Genomic DNA, 13,964 nt, shown 5'->3' on the forward strand with positions numbered 1-13,964 from the left:
TGTCATTCGTCTGTCACTGTCATGCCTTGCTGTGGCACCATGGCTGGACTGTGATTCTGTCGGCATTGTGTGGCACCACATGGTTTGTTCATAGTGTTTGCTGCTGTAGAGTGACGATGCTGCTGATGAAGACGTGGTGTTTGTAGAGCATAGAGACACAAATGGACAAGTCCTGCTCCAGGATCTTACCTGCTCAAATACAGAACTGTAGTGTGCACTCTCTTATTTTCTTTCTGTTGCTGTCGAGACGGTTTTGGGCAACATGAAGGTGCTGTTATGGAGCATCAGCTTTAATGAGATGTTGGGAGCCAAGCTGAATTACTATCAGCAGGTCATTCAATTTTTAGTTTGCAGCAGTGATGCACAGCCTCACACTTCACTGCTTCACGCAGCAGAGCTGTCAGCTCAAGACAGAGAGGCTAAATCTGCATTTCTGATGAACTGAAACATTCCCTGTGCAATTCAGGTGAAGGTTCAGTGCAGTCAGACATGTCAGAGTCAGGGTCCCATATTGACAGGATCACCAGAACAGAGACTGGGATTTGAACCTTGGGTGAAGAATTTTGTCATGTAATAGGTAAAAAAAAAAACAACCAACCAACCAAAAAACCCAACAGAAACACAAGAAACCATAGTGTTGATTACTTTGCTCTTTATTTCTCCTCCATGGTTCAAAGGTAATGATTTATGCTTAGGAAAAAAGTCATTGTAGCAAAAAATATTGCTGGTGAAGAATCTTTGAAATAATTGGCTTGATGGATGAGTCCACGGTCAAAACAGACCTCCAGCCTCTTTTTTCTGTTAAAGCAGTTTCTGCAGGGCAGTAGCAAAATTCTTGCCCAGTGCCATCCGTAACCAGGACGTGATCCTACCTGGTTTTCCTAATTCATACAAAATCTCTGAAATTCCTGTCTGAAGGAAAGAGCTGTACTGGTAGAATCCCAGTCCCAGAGGTGTGCAAGAGCAAGAAAACTTGTCTGCCATGGTTGCTGATGCCTGGAATAGGGCACCCATACAAGGGAAGCATGTCACTGAAGGCGGTGTTTCACCCCAGAGAGGATCCTTTCCCCATTCCAGTTCCACCTGGTTCATTATAGGGAAAATAACCACAAGCAAGCTCTGTTTTGCATCTTTGTACCAGGGCTGTCATTCTCAGCCCTTGTTCACCAAAACTTTCTTCACTCTCATTTTGAGACTTATAAAGAGGCAAACATTTTTCCTAATGCCTTTTTTTTTTCTTCCAAAAATGCTTTTTCCTTCCTAACATGGCAGGTTGAAATTGTTCTAAATATTCAGTTACCTGGGAGGTTTCATTGCTTCCCCCTCAATTTTTTTGCTAAAATCTGGTCCCAGACCTGGACCTGTTTTTCTCCTGGTTTTGTATTTGATTGTTTGGTAGCACAGGGGATTTCATAAAATCCATGCAAGGTATTTTGAGCCGTGTGGAGAAGCACAGCAACCATGGCATGACTCTTACTGACTAATCTGTATGAAATAAACATTTCAATGAATATTAAAGAAGGCACAAACCCCAATAACTTGAACATTAACACATAGTGTGGGGGTATGAGGACATCCTTCACAGATGCTGAACTGAAACACCCGTGGCAGCTGTGCACTGAATCCTTCTCCAGTCATCCAGCTGGAGAACCAAAGTGCTGGATGCCACCGAGAAGAGCGTCTGCTCTGGTGTAGCCATGGAGGAAGAGGTGTCCTTTCCATGGGATTAATGCCTAGATGTAGCTCAGTTATGCTCCAAGTGATATCCCAGCATTTCCTGGGAGCTTTGATTGATGGGGATGAATTACCTCACTTCCAGCACGGTCTGGCTTTTGACGCAAGTGACTTTTCTGGTTTGAAAGGTGGTCCATGACACAGGGTGACATTTGAGAGAAGCAGCAGCAAGCTGCTTGTATTTTGTGTGTGCCTCTGAGCTACCTGGTGCAATGGAATGAATCGCTTCCTAGGGTTCCATTAAAATTCCATCACTGGTTACTGTATTTTAATTAGTCCACTCCCTTTTCTTTGTCGAACGCGCTGTCACTTTTCCATCCTCATGCTGCTTTTTGACTGTTCTAGGATGTCCCTTTCAGCACCTACATGCTTTGGGGCCTGTTGCTCAGTGGTTCTAGGACACCACCGAGCTCCAGGGCATGCAGCAGCTGCAAGGCAAAGGCATTCTGAGCCCGTCAGAGCAGAGCCTGTGATCAGGGCATCACAGGGCACGTGTGCTCGTGGTGAGTGGGGGGTGCTCGGGGGCTTCCTTGGCAGGTGACTAAGGCACCACAAAGGGGGGAACTGCTGGAAGGGAGAGTAGAGTTGTGGAGCTTCTTGAGATTAGTCACTGTGGGAGAAGAAGGGCAAGTGAGAAGTGAGAGTGCAGAAGGGGTAAGCTACGGAGTGAGAGAGGGCCAAGGTGCAGGGAGACAAAAGGAGTGAAGGTCTTGTGAGGGGTGAGTAAGGTTGGGCCAGCTGGGCTCAGGTTTGGGGCAGCTCTTAGATGGGCAGTGGATTGGCAGGAGGTGTGCCCGAGCCCTGTCCTCTGTCTTACCCACACGCAGTGCTGGTTCCTGTGCAGCCAGAGGCACCCCTGGTGCTGGAACCTGTTTGTAACTGGATCCTTTCTCTCCATTTACAGAAGCAGAAGAGCTCTACCAGAAGAGAGTTTTAACCATCACGGGAATCTGTGTTGCCTTGCTTGTGGTGGGCATCGTCTGTGTGGTAGCTTACTGTAAAACCAAGTGAGTATGGGTGGCTGGCAGACAAGAACTGGCCAGAGGTTAGTGAGTGGCAGCGTTCATGCTTCACACTCTCCTGCTTTTCACCCAAATGCTATTTTAAGGAGATATCTGCTGTGGTGTTCCCAGGAAGGTCTCATGCAGGAGGCCAGTGAAACTATTTCCCAGGCTGTGCCTGAACAGAATGCTTTCCTGGGACCATCTGCTTATCCTCTGAAACAGCATCTGAAACAGCCAGGTGATGCTGTGTCACTGGGAAAAGCTGGTCCCAAGCCAGTGGCTCACCTTCTGGCAGCAGAAGCACACTGGGCTGTTGTGCAGGAGTTGTGGGCTCAGCTGCGTACATTCCAGGGACTTTTGCAGCAATCTTGATTTAACAAGAGGCTTGGTAACTTCTTTTATGGCCAACCTTTCCTACCTGGACAGCACCTTTCTCCCTACTTAGCCTGCACCTCATCTCAGTTCAGGGTGTCCCTGGGACATGGTGTCCTGCCACAGGCGTGGGAAGGCTTTGCCACTTTGTCCTTCATGCAGGACAGCTCAAGTGCCTTTCCACCAAGGCCAAGCCAGGACTTGTTCCCCCTTTTCCTTCTCCTCGCCTTTCTCCTCCTCCCCAGCACCGTAGTGTCCCTGCCTCTGCTGCATTGGGGTAGACCTTGTCTTGAAAAAGGGACTCTGGACCCAGCTTCCCAAATTGTCTATGATAACAAAAGTTCATCTTTTGTTAGGAAAAGCAGCAGAACGTGTTAAGTGTTGAATGCCTTGTTCCTTCCTGTTTGCAACTTTCCACAAACACCATGGAAATATCCATGTGCCCAAGACTTGCCTCCTCTGCTGTCTCTGGGGGCAGAGAGCCCCACGAGAGAAGTCTTCCTAATAGATTTTTTTTTCTCTCTTCTGTTTTAAAGGAAACAAAGGAAACAAATGCATAATCACTTACGGCAGAACATGTGCCCTGCCCATCAGAACCGGAGCCTTGCAAACGGGCCGAGCCATCCACGGTTGGATCCCGAGGAAATCCAGATGGCTGATGTAAGACCCTTTGTCTCCATCTCCCTGCAGGCTGTTTTCCACCAGGGATTTGGCGTGGGTGTGTGTGCTTACACATCTGTGTGCAAGCCCACGAGGAACAAAACACTAACAAACTTGAGCAAAGAGATGAGATTCCGCATAAAAACATTTCCAAAACCAACATCTGAAGGGAAATGTGATTTTACTTTGAAGTATGGGATGAGATTCAGGCACTTGGGACAGGTTTGTTTTGATGAATCAAGTGTGACCCTGATTTCCACTAAGAGAGATGTTCCCAAAGTTTCCTGTTTATTAAGCTATCCTGTCAAGTCCCACTTTGCGGGATGACAAATGGGATCAGCGGGGCAGTGACCAGAGCTGACGTGGTGACCACGTTGTGCTGAAGCATGTCATGGTCATCTGGTCAGCACTCCATCAGTCCACATGCCCTTGCCAGGAGTTGTGTCCTAGGCAAAGTGGGATGTCCTGATGGGGTGCCAGTGTCAGACCAGTGAGAATGATTTAAGCCTTCAGGACTGGATCCAGAAAGGGAGTTCAGCCACTCTTGTGACTTCAGTCAAACCCCTAAACTCAATGGGTTTAAGTGCCTTGCTGGACCAAGGCCTTGGAAGGGGTCAGAAAAAGGGGAGGAGGAGGTGGAGCCAAACAAGAAGGACTGAGGGAAATGAGTCCATTGAATCAGGTATGAGCTCTGCTGGGTCACCCTTTGGATGGTAAAATCTGGCTGGGGTGAATCTCAGCCATGAAGGAAGGGGGAAAGGGAATCCTAAGAACCACAGTTCCCTAGCCCCAAAGTACTGCCTCCTGCAGAGAGCTTAGTGTGGCTGTGAGAAGCAGTGCTGGTTGACAGATGAAGGAATATCTCAGCACAAATATTTGGATCACACGGGGTGTTTCTGTAGGACTCGAATCTCTGACAGATTTCACGTCCTTCTCTTTTTGCTGGTGTAACCTCCTGTGGCAGACACGTGTCTCTGCTCAGTAGCTACACACGGTACCACTGTCCCCTGGGGAGCCCCTTGTCTCTCCATACCCTTCTGCAGTCCCTGTGCCACGGCCCTTTTCCAGTGTTCAAAGTGAAGGGGCAGAGAAGAGCCTCCACTCTCCTTGTCTTTTCCTGTAGGTTGTGGAGCTTCTGGGCTCACCCAGTCCTCACCTGATTTCACCAGAAATACTCAAACCAGCTGAATTTCTCTGTGGCAGCATTCAAAGACTGATGGCTGATCTTTGTGGTTCTTCATGTTTTACAGTATATTTCTAAGAATGTTTCAGCCACCGAGCACGTGATCCGAAGGGAAACAGAGACAACCTTTTCGGGCAGTCATTCCTGCTCCCCATCTCATCACTGCTCCACAGCCACTCCAACGTCCAGCCAGAGGTGATGTGTACCATTTTCCCCTGAACTTTCTCCTGCTGTTTGCCTTAGGATGCTGTGAGATTCAAAAGGTTTTCCTTTCACCTCGCTTTCTGTTTTCATTTGATGTTTGGCTCTGCACTGCCATGTGGGCCATGTCTCCACTGCAGGTCTTTGCAGGCACAGCTAGATAGTGGGAGGTGTGGAAAAGTGGGATCCTTGACCTACAGGGAGGTGCCAGCAGGAACCTGCAGCCCTGACATTGCTGGGAAACAGGAGGAAACCAAGCTGTGCTTCCATGCTTTTTGCACAGACCCAAATGGGAGGATTTATGTAGGAAAGGCTTTGCAAGTTGTGTTTGCAGCACACTGGACATCTGAAATAATTCATGAAGCACACACAGGCTATCTGTTTCATATTTAGATTGTATTTGCTGTGTGGAAGACAAAGCATACAAAATATCACAAAATGTTTTGGTCAGTTCCTCAGAGTCAGGATCTGCCTTGGAACTCACAAGTTTTCACCAAGAAACCCTACTCCTGCACAATTTATCACAGTCCAGAGAGTTGTGTTAGAATCTCAGCCTTTGAGGTGGTGGCACCTCCCTCACTGAAAGTCTTTCTGAGGCTTTCAGGAAAACTGGGTCTAGCAGGAAAGTGCCAATATTTCTTGTGGCGCAGGATGAGACGTATTTTTTGTTTTAATTTCAAAATAACTGTCAGAGGAAGAGCTGCATGTCTTGGAAGCTGAAGTTCTCATGGTTTTCGAGAGCATTTAAATTGCAAATAGACTCCCCTATTTTTATGATGTTAAGAAAAGTCTTTCTAATGCCCTAAGGAGAGTCCCATGCTGTTTTGAGTTTGGATGCTCCACTTCTTCCTCTTACTCAGCTCTTGTGCTTCTTCCAGTAAGTGACGGGTGTTTTCCGTGGAGATCCCTTGCCTTTGATACGTGACTGGCTCATGTACTTCATTACCCTGATGGGTTTGTCTCCATTCATCCAGGAATCCTAAGATTCTTTCAGCTAAAGCTCATAGGTGGCTCCCAGCAGGTTTCCTCAGGGTTCAGGCATTCATCGGGGTTGAGCAAGTACTCAAGATCAACTTCTGATACTGAACTTGGGTTTTCAGGTGAATCCCTTCCAGATTCCTTTGGCTAGACCTCCAGCAAGCAGAGAGGGAGCCAAGAATGACTTGATGGGCTGAAAATGACTGATTTTTCCAGGGAAATCCCACCCCTCGTGAGCTAGACGGTGTGTTTTCCAGGTTTTTTGAATTTGTACTCTGCAGCCCAGCCCTGGATAGGTGTGTGCAAGCTTGAGCCAGGTGTGCAGAGGCTCCTGTGCTGGCAGAGCTGCACTTTGCTGGCCTTCCATGCTCGCTCCAAAGTCTTGGGCCGTCCCTGGGCAGCTCCTGAAGAGCAAAGGTGTGCCTGGAGGGCAGCATTAGCACATGGCAGCTGTGGGGAGGAACTTACCTTGCGTAGCCTCTGGCCCTGGCTACCTGCCACTTAATTTTCCTGAGTCAAGTGCAGCAAGCAGGTGCTTCTTGAAGTCATGCCAGAGGCAAACTACTGGCATAATCAGGCTCCATTTTACTCAATCAGTGCCTCTAATGAGGACGCTGTTTGAAGTTATAAACGAGCATGTGCCTGGAGCCATCAATAATTAACAAGTTCTTGGGAAGTCTTAATGAGGCCTGCTCTCCACTGCAAACCCCCACCCCAAATCCTCCACCGGCACAGCTCCATCTGGTGCAGTTTGGGAGTTCAGAGGTGGTGTATTTCTGCCATGGAGGGTGTCAGTGTGGTGGTCGTGGTGTGGGTGGGACCCCAGTGTGCAGGTGGCCCCGTGTGACCCCAGTGAGTCCTTGTGGGATGTCCTGTTTCCCCTCAGACCAGGACAGGTGAGGCACTGAGCGCTCAGCAAGGTCTATCCAGCACATCATAGCTTTTGTCTAGCACCTTGAAAGTGTTTTGCTGCCAAAATCTTTTATAAACCAGTGGAAACTGAACATCCGGATCTCTCTTCGGTACACTTTGCTCTGCTAATTTTGAGTGGCTTCTCCTGGCTCCTCTCTGGTAGCAGTTCCAAAGGGGCTGTCACTTGGCAGTGCTGGTGGCACATTTGAAGAAACTTGGCTGACTTGCCTTGGCATGGCCAATGTGTTGCTCCACACCCAGAATGGTTTGCAAGCACAAATCAGGATTGCACTGGCCTCCCTCCAGAGGCTGTCCCGTCACGGCCATTTATTCACCGGTGGGATAAATGTCTTCTATGCACTGGTTTGCTTTCTTTGTCCTCTAATGATATCTCCAAGAAGTAGCAAAGAAAGGCAAATCAAAGGTAGGGTTGGGAAGCTGGGCATCCCTGGCCAGACATATCCTAGTGAGAGAGAGAAAGGGGACGCCAGTGCAGAGGTGCAGAGCCGAGTATGAGCAGTGCTCTTTGGAGAAGAGCTCGATGGGGATTCCTTGCTCACTGTCCACTCGGGGTTTGGTCCACAGACACGAAAGCCACACCTGGAGCTTGGAGCGAACGGAAAGTCTGACTTCAGATTCCCAGTCTGGGATAATGCTGTCCTCGGTGGGAACCAGCAAATGCAACAGCCCCGCGTGTGTGGAGGCGCGGGCTCGCCGCGGGGCCACCTTCTGCATCGAGGACTCGCGGAGGCCCACGACGCAGTACCGGGACTCGGTGGATTCCCTGCGGGACTCACCCCACAGCGAGAGGTCAGACCCCACTGCTTGGTGCCACAGCAGCACAGCGGGGTAGAGCTGTGCCCTCTGTGCACAGCACAAACATGTTTGCCTTTCCCAGCCGTAGAGCAGCAGTCCCATGGTGGCACTGGAGAAACTCCAGCTCTGTCCTACCAGAGGAGGACACTACCACTGGAGGCCACTCTGGTAGGGGAGCAGCCAGTACTGCATCCTGCTCACCTGGTGGCAATGTAGATTTGGAGCACAGGGATGACAGGGGTGTAAAATACCTGGCTGCAGTCAGCAACTGGTAAAGAAAAAGTGGCTCAAGAGTGCACCCCAGGCAGCTTGGTGGGCTGGCAGCTCGAGCAGGGTCTGGCCCTCAGGTACATGGGGAAAAGGTTTGTTTCTTCAGCATTGTCCTGGATGCCCTGGTGAGCAGGGTGCTGTATGTGGGCACAGCTGTGGGATAGGGCTCGGTGTGACCCAGCCTTCCAAGGAGCACAACTGCAGAGCTGAGATACCATCAACAGCAGTAACAGTTGTCTTTCCTCTGGTTTGGTTCCTCATGGTGCAGAAGCACATCTCCACCCTTGCTCCAGCCCTTTGCAGGTAGCCACTGGTGATGCTGGGTGGCCACATGGGCAGTTACCCTTCAAGGCAGTGGGACTTGTCCATGGGGCAGAGAAGAAAGGCAGTGTCTCCTGCTCTCTCATTCCTATCCCTGGTCCATTCAGGTTGACCCAGCTCATACAGAGATCTCATACTTCACAAAACACGTGGGTAAAAAGATACTGGACTAGCCAGAGAGCCTGGGCAGATGGAATTGGGCAGAGACAACACTGGGACTATTGAGAAGAAGTGAAATCTGCTCCTTAGAAAGAGGTGATGCCAAAGGAAGGACTGTTTGGAGAGGAGCTAGGCTAGACATGCATGGCCACACTGACACTGTCACTAAAGTAGAGGACAGTGGTAGGTGCATTTTTGAGACATAAGATTTATGCTAAGTCAGAGTAAACAATGCCCAGGCTTTCCCCATCTGTGGCCTGAGCAGGGGGAGGGAATTTGGGGATCTTGCTTGGAGAGAAGCCTGGCAGCTCCAGAGGGAACAGAAGGCAGGCAGATGAGAGGCAGTGAAGCCTTGACTCAGCGATGCAGGGAGGGAATTGCACGCCAAGTCCCTCTGGAGGGGCAGCCTGGGGATGCACAGTGCACGGTGCCCTAGTGCCCACTAAAAGCAGCAGCTCACCCTCCCTTGGCCCAGCAGTGCAAGCTCCCTCCGCCTGGTTCCCCAGGAGTTATGGAGCTCCAGGAGTGGGTGCACCGGAGGCCTCATGGGTCCCCGGGCCAGGTGTTTGGCAAAGCTGATGGGTTTTGGGTTTTTTCGGTGTGTCCAAACAGAGGTGTTCTTTTTTCAGGTACGTGTCGGCCCTGACCACCCCAGCACGCCTGTCGCCTGTTGACTTCCACTACTCGATGACCACGCAGGTGCCCACCTTCGAGATCACCTCCCCCAACTCGGCGCACGCCGTGTCCCTGCCGCCGGCGGCTCCCATCAGCTTCCGTGTGGAGGAACAGCAACCCCTCCTGCGGCGCTACCAGCTCCCCTTCCAGGACACGCAGAGGTACGACAGCTACTACCAAAGGAAGACCTACCTAAACGACAGCATGGGGAGCCTTCCTTCCAGCCCCTTCCGCATCACAGAGGACGACGAGTACGAGACGACGCAGGAGTACGTCACAGCGCTAGAGCAGCCAAAGAAAACAGCCAGCAGCAACAGGCGGTGGAAAAAATCCAAACTGAACGGGCACATCCCTCACAGAGCCAGAGCCGTCCGGGACTCCTTCTCCTTGAGCAGCGCCTCTTACAGCGAGTCTGACGAGGAGCTGGTGGCCGAGAGCACCCCGTTCCTAAGCACTCAGAACAATGAGGCGGCGCACACAGAGTCGCCGCCGCTGCACCGGCCGGGCGACAGCCGGACTCACTATTCCTGCAGCAGACACAGCGCCCACGGGGAGAGCGGGCGCAGCAGCCTGGCACACGTGGCGCCCAAACCGGACCCCGACCCTCTCTAGGCACCTCCCAGACTCGTCGCACCCACAGACACAACCGCATGGAGGAGGCCGGAGGAGGGAGGCGAGACAAAACAAAAACAAAAACACAAACACAAACAAAATGGAACAAAAACAAACAAACAGAAAAACAAACACAAAAACAAACAAAAAAATAAATATTTTTATTTTATATAAAAGAGGGGGAAAAAATATAACAAATAAAATGTTTTATTTTCATTTTAGCAAAGTTGTCTTATAATAGCTAACGACAATGACTTTTTTATAGGGAATCTCTATTTATATGTAATGTCTTGATTTACAGCTTCCAAGAAAAAAAAAAAAGATTAAAAAAAAAAAAGAAGAAGAAAAGAAAACAAACAATAAAGTAAAAAAGAAAAGTGGGCCAATTTTTGACTACTTAAAAATAGAACACAAAACTATCGTGGTGCCTTTTGCTGTATGCTAGTGCTGGGATTCATGCCGAGGATTCTGTTTCAGTAGCATTTTTAAGATCATAGATTTTTGTTTGGGAGACAACCCGTCACAAGGGCGCTCTTCTGTCAGAAGAAAACAGCCTCGCCACTTTGCCCCCCCCGTACCCTGCTATTAATGATCTTATTCTTTAAAGTATTGTTTAAACACACATTAAGGACATGAGTGGGAGCATTTCCATTATCATGTCTAACAGGGATCTGTCTTGCCCTGTAAAATACTTGTATTTTCGCTTAAATCAGGAGAAAAAGAAACCCAAAGCCACCGTGCTGAAATGCAAGAAATAACGTTTCTTTTGCCACACAGGTAGGAAGACAAAATGAAATCGCGCAGCAGCAGCAGCCCTCACAATGTATCTCCCAACCTTTGGCCATCTCACCTGTGGGTCTGGAGCGGGGTTGGCACAGGTTTGTGGTCAGGCAAGGCAGACACCCGTGTGATCACACCCGTGGGGGATCACACCCTGTCAGGTACCACTGAATCCGGGTCGCTGAATCCATCCTGGGCAGGCTCCGTGTGGTGTTCCCAGCGGGGTGGGCTCTGTCCAGCCCTGGTGCCCGTGGTTGCGTTGCCGTGCCGGTGCCGTGCTGGCCACGGCACCCCCTTGGCTGAGCGGTGCAGCCACGGCGTGACGTTGGCTGGGGCACTGTGTGCTGTGGTGCCGTGGGGCTGCGGGGGCTGCGGTGTCCTGCGTGACATCGTGCACGACATCCTTGCCAGGAGGACACCCAGAGCGTGGTCCCAAGGCGCGGTACGGCCGCGTCTCCCCCCGGCCGCGGTGCCGGGCAGTCGCTGGCTGTGCTGCCCCAGGGTTTGGCAGGACCCTGAGCACTTTGTTGCCCCTGCCTTGGCTGGGAAGGGCCCCGTGTGGGGCAGCCCAGCAAGCAGATCCTCCCCTACTGCCGTGCCATGTATTGTAAAGAAAGTTGTTACCGTCACGTCCCGCCATCGGCGATGGACATCGTGTTTCCAAACTCGGAGCAGCTCTGGCCATCGGCTCTGTGGCGCAAAGAGACAGTCCTGCGTGTCCAGGCGGCAGAGCACCCCCTGTGGAAGTGCCCCTCTCTCCTCAGTTCTCTGCAGCAAACCTGTTTACATTGTAGCCTGACTTTTTTCTTTTTATATTTTTACTTCTGCATGTCCTTTGCATTTCAGATACTGTAGATTGGATGCATGGTGAAGCTGTGACTGAGAAGATAATACAACAATTGACAGTGTATTATTTCATTTAACTTTTAGCAATAAAGTAACTAAACCCTCTATTCCTCACCCATGATGGGGTCAGATAGAAAACTCTGCTAATTTGTCATAAGATGATTGTCAAAGTTTGCTCTGGATTGTCTGAATGTCAGAACTCTCGACTGTTTAACACTTGAACATTTTTTATATTATAAATAAAATAAGAAATAACAAGCTGTGGGCTGCATTAATATCAGGCCCTTTGGGGGGCAAGTGGGGAGCTGTAACAGGTACCATCCACAGAATCACAGACTGGTTGAGGTTGGAAAAAATTTCTTCCAAATTCCTTGCTACAACAGCTCACCCAGAGCCAGTTGCCCAGGCCTGTACCCAGTCAGGGTTTGAATGTCTCCAGGGATGGCAACACCACAGCTTCTTTGGGTAACCTCTGTCAGTGCTTGGCTCCCCTCAAAGCAAAAAAGTGTCTTCTTGCATTTGGACTGTATTTACTATTTTTTTATTTTCTGCCCGTTGCCTCCTCTCCTGTCATTGGACGCTGCTGAGAAGAGTCCAGCTTCCTCTTCTTCACTGCCTCCCATCAGGTATTTATACATATGGATAATGTCCCTCTGAGCCTTCTCCAGGCTGAACAGCTCCAGCTCCCTCATCCTTTCCTCATATGAATGATGCTCTGGTTTAGTAAAGATCTTTATGCCCATAGAGACCCCTAGGTAGGTGTTTTTCTACCTGGCATGGAAATTTGACCATCACTGCAGGGCTTAGGAGTGGAGTCTCACTGAGGTGAATGAATGCCACCCTCACTTCTTGGGTGGATCCCATTCCTTCTCCTACTGCAGCCCAGGAGATCCTCCTTCACTCCAAATGTGGCAGCTTTTAGTTGTTCCCAGAGAGGCCAAGATCTGTGGCATGTGCTACATGCTGGCACCCGTTTCAGTGACTTTTTCAGCAGAGTGGAGATGTGTTGGGTCCAACCCGGCCAGTGCCGTGCTGTCGTGCAACACCTGCCCACCCACAAAACAGGTCCCTTCTTCAGCTCTTCCATGGCAAATCCATGTCTCTGGATAGCCTCCCTGTAGGAGACTCGCTGACAACACAGTGTATCCACAGGCATCACAGGCCCTGAGGGGGAACTTATGACTCAGCCCAGCTCAGATCTCACTCTCTTGTTCCTGCTCAGTGGGATGAGGAGGTGCCCAAAAGTCCCAGATGAATTCCCCCTAGGAGGAGAGGGATCTGCTGCACACTGGTCTGAGACAACCCTATGGAGATGGATAGGTTGGAACTCGATAATCCTGGTTAGAACTGCATGTTCTGGTTGGAACAAAATGATCTTCAAGGTCCCTTCCAACCCAAACCATTCTATGATTCTATGAATGCACAGAGCCATGAGAGAAGCCCCCAGCCCTCATGATGCTGCCCATGCTGAAGGCCCAGATAATCACAACCACAGCCTGGGCTTCTTCTGCTCCAACCCCCCCCATAATGCCCACTGCCTTGGAGCTAACCCTGCTGGGTCACAGGCCACCCCTAACCCCATCACATGTGCTGAGGGGACTCCAGACAGACCAGAGGGCTCACCACTTCACCCTCAATAAGGCATCTCAACACTGATTTCCCAGAAGGTTAAAGGCTGAAGGATCCTGCCCTCCTGCCACGGGGCCCACGTCACCCAAGGAGGTGTTAGATGTCTAGGACTGGGGATAAAGGACTGGGGATAAAGGACTGAGGATAAAAGGTGAGGATAAAGCATAAAGGATAAAGGATGAAGGTCAAGTCCTGATGTGGGTGACATTTGCCATGTAACCCTTGGACACATCATCCCCCACTTCTGTGCAGCCCCAAGCCTTGCTGGATGAAGGCACCGGTACGGTGCAGCTCTCCACTCTCCCGTTACTCTTGGGACATGCTCCAACTTCCCATTGCCTTTGACCTCCCATCTTATCTCCTCCAGTGGCTCCTGGAGCATAGTGAGATAGACAGGAACAGACAGAGAGCACCTGACCCCTTGGAAGGGACGCGTGTGGGAGATCACCAAGGCTTATCCCTGGGGAAAACAGAGAAATACAAAAGAGAGGTAGGGAGCCATCGGATTCCCAAAGTACCCCTGGCTCTCCTCAGAATCTGTGAGCTTGTGAGCTCCATTCATGGAGAAGTCCCCCCCAAGGCTGGCACAGCAGCATCTGCAATACAAGAAGGTGCAGCTCTTGAATCTCCTGCCGGGGTGCAGAGCAACCATGTGGCCAAACCTCAGGGTGTGCTCAATGCAACTCATCCCCACCAGGCATCCCTGCCGCTCTCTGCTCTCTGGGTCCCTCAGAAAGGATCTGTGGGTTTGCCCTGCACAGGGGGATCCTTCCCTGCTCCATGGTTTGCGGGGATCTGTGATGCTCTGCATC

General features: G+C 50.4%; 1 protein-coding gene across 4 annotated transcripts in view; it reads left to right on the forward strand.

The window, feature by feature from the left end:
- NRG2 (neuregulin 2) overlaps positions 1-10,053 on the forward strand; it is a 159,444-nt gene extending 149,391 nt beyond the window's left edge. For all 4 annotated transcript variants that reach the window (XM_027682397.1, XM_027682396.1, XM_027682398.1 and 1 more), the window contains 5 exons: positions 2,639-2,741; positions 3,647-3,770; positions 5,021-5,148; positions 7,630-7,854; positions 9,240-10,053. In XM_027682397.1, coding sequence (XP_027538198.1) covers positions 2,639-2,741; positions 3,647-3,770; positions 5,021-5,148; positions 7,630-7,854; positions 9,240-9,897 — 1,238 coding nt within the window. In that variant the 3' untranslated portion in view covers positions 9,898-10,053. The remainder of the gene's footprint in view (positions 1-2,638; positions 2,742-3,646; positions 3,771-5,020; positions 5,149-7,629; positions 7,855-9,239) is intronic.
- The last annotated feature ends 3,911 nt before the right edge of the window (positions 10,054-13,964 follow it).

The sequence above is a fragment of the Neopelma chrysocephalum genome, unplaced genomic scaffold, assembly GCF_003984885.1.
Source record: "Neopelma chrysocephalum unplaced genomic scaffold, ASM398488v2 Primary Assembly neopelma1_63, whole genome shotgun sequence".
In the NCBI taxonomy this organism is placed as follows: domain Eukaryota; kingdom Metazoa; phylum Chordata; class Aves; order Passeriformes; family Pipridae; genus Neopelma; species Neopelma chrysocephalum.